Source organism: Peromyscus maniculatus, chromosome 2 (assembly GCF_049852395.1).
Source record: "Peromyscus maniculatus bairdii isolate BWxNUB_F1_BW_parent chromosome 2, HU_Pman_BW_mat_3.1, whole genome shotgun sequence".
NCBI classification, from domain to species: Eukaryota; Metazoa; Chordata; class Mammalia; order Rodentia; family Cricetidae; genus Peromyscus; species Peromyscus maniculatus.
Window position 1 is genome coordinate 148107873 of NC_134853.1, and position 5165 is coordinate 148113037.

The 5165-nt window shown below is 53.0% G+C and overlaps 1 protein-coding gene across 2 annotated transcripts; it reads right to left on the reverse strand.

The window, feature by feature from the left end:
* Positions 1-2657: 2657 nt before the first annotated feature.
* Fam167b (family with sequence similarity 167 member B) lies at positions 2658-4468 on the reverse strand. 2 transcript variants are annotated; one of them, XM_015987864.3, is made up of 2 exons: positions 3983-4468; positions 2658-3082 (listed from the first exon to the last, which is right to left on the reverse strand). In XM_015987864.3, the coding sequence occupies exons 1-2, from the start codon at positions 4235-4237 to the stop codon at positions 2855-2857; spliced, it is 483 nt and encodes a 160-aa protein (XP_015843350.1). In that variant the 5' UTR covers positions 4238-4468; the 3' UTR covers positions 2658-2854. The 2 variants fall into 2 exon arrangements, with proteins under 2 accessions (XP_015843350.1, XP_006994437.1); XM_006994375.4 differs by having other exon boundaries at positions 2658-3085; positions 3983-4460.
* Between the last annotated feature and the right edge of the window lie 697 nt (positions 4469-5165).

Consider the following 5165-nt stretch of genomic DNA (forward strand, 5'->3'; position numbering starts at 1 on the left):
CCCTCTGAGCGCTCCGCAGCCAACCCAGCCCCAGCAGCCCAACCACAAGCCTCTAGCACCCCAAGCTTCCTGCCGCCATAGCCCTAGACCCTTCGGCCTCTTGGGGTCCCAGACGTCTCTGGGTCAGCCCCTAGTCATACTGAGGGTGGCACTTAGAGCGGGGGTATTGAGGGGAGGTCCATGTGTGATGCCAAGGGTCTATAATCCCAGCACTCTGGAGATGGGGGCAGTAGTGGCTATACACAGAGTTTCAGGCCAGCCTGAACCACATGAGTCCCTGTCTCAAAACAACAACAACAATAGTAATAATAATAAAAAAAACAAGGAGAGTTTTGTTTTGTTTAATGGAGGGTCTTATTGTGTAACTCTAACTGGCTTGGAACTTACTATGTAGACCAGACCAGTGTGTCCTTGAATTCACAGAGATCACCGGCCTCTGCCTCCCCACTGCAAAGGAGTGTGTCATTATACCTGGCAAGAAAGGATGTTGGATGGAGCCCTACCTTCCTGTCCTCCACAATACGCCCAGGAAAGAGATCCAAAGGGAGCCTCTGCGCCCCCCCCCCCCCCCCCGAGCTACACGTTCAGCTCACAGGGAAGGGAAATCGTGCTACAGTCACGCTGTGCAAGAACTAGGTGGCCTTTAATTTAGTCTGACAGCCAAAGGCATCTCTGTTCAGAGTTGAAGCCTAGACAATAACTCTGTGAAATGGTTGGTGGCAGGGTTGCATGTATCACAGTAAAAGCAGCAACCACAGTCGCTGACAGAGCAGTGTCCATGTCATCTCGGGGCACAGGACAACAGTTGTGTTAGAGTCACAGGGCAGGCCTCCTACAGGAGGAACACACGGACATCCCACGTCCTTAAGACTAGAGTGACAGGCTGGGACGTGGGGGCACACAGCTTTAGTCCCAGCATTTGAGAGGCAGAGGCAGGAGGAACTCTGTGAGTTCCAGGCCAGCCTGGTCTACACAGTGAGTTCCAGGCCAGCCTGGGCTACACAGTGAGTTCCAGGAAAGGCAGGGCTACATGAAGAAACCCTGTCTCAATATCTAGATAGATAGATAGATAGATAGATAGATAGATAGATAGATAGGTTGATAGATGATTAATTGAAGACTATAGTAACAGGCAGAAGGCAGAACAACAGAGCTAAAGATCATAACTGGAGTAGAGGCAAGGCCACACCCCTACCATAACACTGCTTGTCATGGGTGGAAGACAGAGCAAGCATATTGCCCAGGTAACAGAAATCCTGGTGTCCGCAGGAGGTAAGAGCTTTACAGCCAGCAGCAGGCAGGACAAAAATGGGGACGGTGCCCATCCTAGGCAGAGGGCCAGGTCACCAGTGACAGGAGGAACCCCCGACGGCCCCTGCCAGGCCCAAGAATGGGTCCTGACCTCACTGGAAGGAAAGTGTAAATGTGTCACCTCCTGGGCTAGGCTGAGGGAGCAGGTGGGGGAGGGGAGCCCACAGAGCATTGTTGGGGTTTGTGAGGCGGAAGCTGAAGCAGTATGCACCTCCACTGCAGAGGGAAGGGGGGACAGGAAATGGGGGTGGGGGAGGGAGGAAGCCTGAGTTGGAAAGTCAGACAAAGAGAGTCACAGAGAAACAAAGACACAGAAGAAGAAGAAAAAAAAACCTCCCCAGTGACGGAGCTAACAGATGTGCTCTCCGGACCTGGTGCAGGGCCCAGCTCCCCTCGCTGAGAACCTTAGCATTTCACAGCTCACCTCAGCTCGTGTCTGGGGGAAGGGTACTGAGGAGCAAGGGCGTTCCAAAGTAAGGCTTACCTAGCTGCCTGTGGAGTAAGAAGTAGCAGCTTATTTTTATTTATTTTTGGATTCTTGTTTGTTTCTTTTTGTTATTTTGTTTTATTGAGAGAGGGTTTCTCTGTGTAGCCTTGGCTGTCCTGGAACTCACTCTGTAGTCCAGGCTGGTCTCAAACTCAGAGATCCGCCTGCCCCCTGCCTCCAGAGTGCTGGGATTAAAGGCGTGGGCCACCACCAACGCCCTCCTGGCTATTTTGGGATTTTTTAAAGACAGGGTCTCTCTAGGTAGCCCTGGCTGGCCTGGAACTCACTATGTAGATCAGGATGACCTTAAACTCATAGCGATCCTCCTGTCTCTGCCTCCTGAGTGCTGAGATTAAAGGCACATTATACTGGCTTGATCTCTCCATGGTCTAATGGAGAAGGGGGATTGCTTTTGAATACAGAACTCTCAGCTTCTACATCCTCCTAACCCTCAATTTACCTAAGCCACCAGCCATGAGAGTGACGTGGATTTTAAGTTTAGGGTCCAGAGAGGTGACTGGGTAGTCAAGAGCACTTCCTCTTCCGGAGGACCTGGGTTCAGTTCCTTGCATCCACATCAAGTACCTCACAACTGCCTGTAACTCCAGTGCCAGCTACTCCAATAATCTCTTCTGGCCTCTCTGGGCACTCACACACAAAACTAAAAAAATGCAATAAATCTTTATAATTTTTCCTCACTTCTGATTTGATAAGGTGGAGAAATAAAGCTGGAGCTATTGGGGAGACAGGATGCCATCTACCCTCAGCAGAGTCTGTCTCCTGTCGTTAAGTCCCTGGTCCCAGTGGCCCAGGGTAGAGATGCAACAATCGCCCTCAACCTCAGTGGAGGACGCAGAACTTTGATGGGATGCAGTGGGTTTTATTAAGAAATTTGGGGGCCTGAGCTCCCTCTTTTCCCCTCACCCTGGGGCTTTGTGCTTTCCGAATGAATTCAACTTTCAGAAAGCTAAGCGTGCCCTCTCCCCCAGCAGATGCCGGAGCCTCCGGGGCACCTCTTCCTTCTTCCCAGCTAGTCCAGGAGACACCCAAGTGCCCTCAGCAGAGGGTGAAGCGTCTGGCGCTGATGTTCATGCGCGTGAGTCCCAGATGCCGCAGCGGCGGGGCCAGAGCCAGGCCAGTCCCGGACTCCAGCTCCAGCTCCAGCTCCGCCTCATCCAGCAGCTCCTGGTGCAGGTGACAGGCTTGGTCCACTTTCAGTCGGTGCAGCTGGGCCCGCAGCCTCAGCAGCTGCCCCGCTAGCTGCCGGTCCTGAGCACGCATCTCCTGCTGTGACCAAGAGGGGGCATAAGTGTGCTGGACCAGCCTCCAGCCTCACCAGCCACTGTTCCCTTTCTGTGAACACTCTGCCTAGAACAGCCCACAAAGCCCCTTCTCACCTAATTTCATCCTTCCCCATCTCTCAGATCTTGTTCCAGACTGGTGGTTCCCAGACCAAGCCAAGGACCCATTAGTATGCAAATACAGATTATCTGTTCTGCTGTATTTGCACGTAGGGTTGACAGCCCATATTAGAGTTAAAACTCTTCCCTCCTAAGAATCTACCTGACACCAGAAGGTGGTGGCACACGCCTTTAATCCCAGCACTTGGGAGGCAGAGCCAGGCGAATCTTTGTGAGTTCGAGCCTGGTCTACAAAGTGAGATCCAGGACAGGCTCCAAAGCTACACAGAGAAACCCTGTCTCGAGAAAAAAAAAAAAAAAAAAAAGAATCTACCTGACAACACAGTCAGAGTCGACTTTTTCCTTGGTTGTCTCTCCTCTCTACGTCAGTGTTCTCAACCTGCCTAACACTGTGACCCTTTAATACAGTTCCTCATGTTGTGGTAACCCCCCCCCAAGCAAAAATTATTTTCGTTGCTACTACGTAACTAATTTTGCTAGTGTTATGAATCATAATGCGATTATCTGGTATACAAACCCGTTCGACCCCCACAAACAGGTCGCGACCCACAGGTTGAGAACCCCTGCTCTAATCTTTTAATGCAGAGTTGACTCTGCAAATAACACACGACTGAATTCCTGGCTCCTCTGTGCTAGGGCACAGCAGTGAGGAACTGCTTTGGAGAGTGGTCCGGTCTCACCTCCTCCCAACCCCACAGACTTGGGTCTTTACGAAGACTGGCTCAAAGACCCTGTGCAAGCCCGTCTATCTCAATGGACTCACCAGCTCCCTTCTGAGCCACTGAAGCGCAGAATCCATGGAGTCAAAGCCACAGATGGCTCCAGGTCTCTCCGGCTCAGGTCTGGCTTGGACTCTGCACCAGGCCCGGCTCTGGACCCTGGCAGTCCACTCCAGGTATGAGGGTCGTCGGGTCTGCAGCCGAAGCTTGGCTGTCAGTGCCTTCACAGAGTCTAAGCTCTCCTCCTCATCTTCCTCATCCTCGCCCACTGCCTGGAACTTCAGTGGCTCTAGGGACATGGCAGGTCTGTGGAGGTCAATGGGGCAGTGAGGGAAAGGCCTCAGGAGAGGTGGAAGAGGCTGAGAAGGAAAGAGTGTGCCAGGAATGTGAGGTGGAGAATGCAGATGGTGCGTAAGGGAGGCTAAGTGTGCCAGAGTGAGTGAGCAGATGGGTGTGTGAGGCTAAGTGTGCAAGGGATGGAATTTTCCTGGCTCGCTAACTGGGAGCCACGTGATGCCCATCCGGCTGGGGGCAGGAGGAGCCCTTCGGATGAATTTTATTGTCTTTGCCCAGAATCAGGTTCCCGGTTCCCAGAAAGGAAGTTGCAGCAGGATAAGAAAAGCATCATCCACGGCCGACTTGGCCCTCCTCCCAAGACCCAAGTCAAGGGAGTCAAGAGGGAGAGGAGGTTGACTAGCTCCTTGCTCTCTGTTCTGCCAGCTCTTCCGCAAGGGAGTGGAGTCCAGCTGCCTAGCCTGGGAGTCAGGAGCCCTGGACGCTGGGGCTGCCTAGCCTGGGAGTCAGGAGCCCTGGACGCTGGGGCTGCCTTAATGGGACTTTGGATAGCTCACTGACTTCTCTGAGCCCCTGTTGGGACAGGTCTGTGATCCCAAGCTTGACTCTAAGGAGCCTTAGGTTCTGTTGGCAATCACTGAAAAGCTTCTGGCAGCCGAAGGAACTGCCCAGAGCTGGAGGGCAGCGCTGTAGATGGCTGTCTGCCTCCCTGCCGTTCACAGGGTTTCATTCAACCTCTCCCTCTCCCGCCCCTTCTCCCTGCTCCCCTCATATCTCAAATGTAGCCATGGCTGGCCTAGAGCTCACGATATAGACCATGAGGGCCTTCGAATCACAGAACTTTGCCTGCCTCTGCCTCCCGAGCGCTGGGACCGAGGCATGGGTCTCCACGGCAGCCACAATGCTGCCCAGTTCTCTTTAATCCTTTGTGTG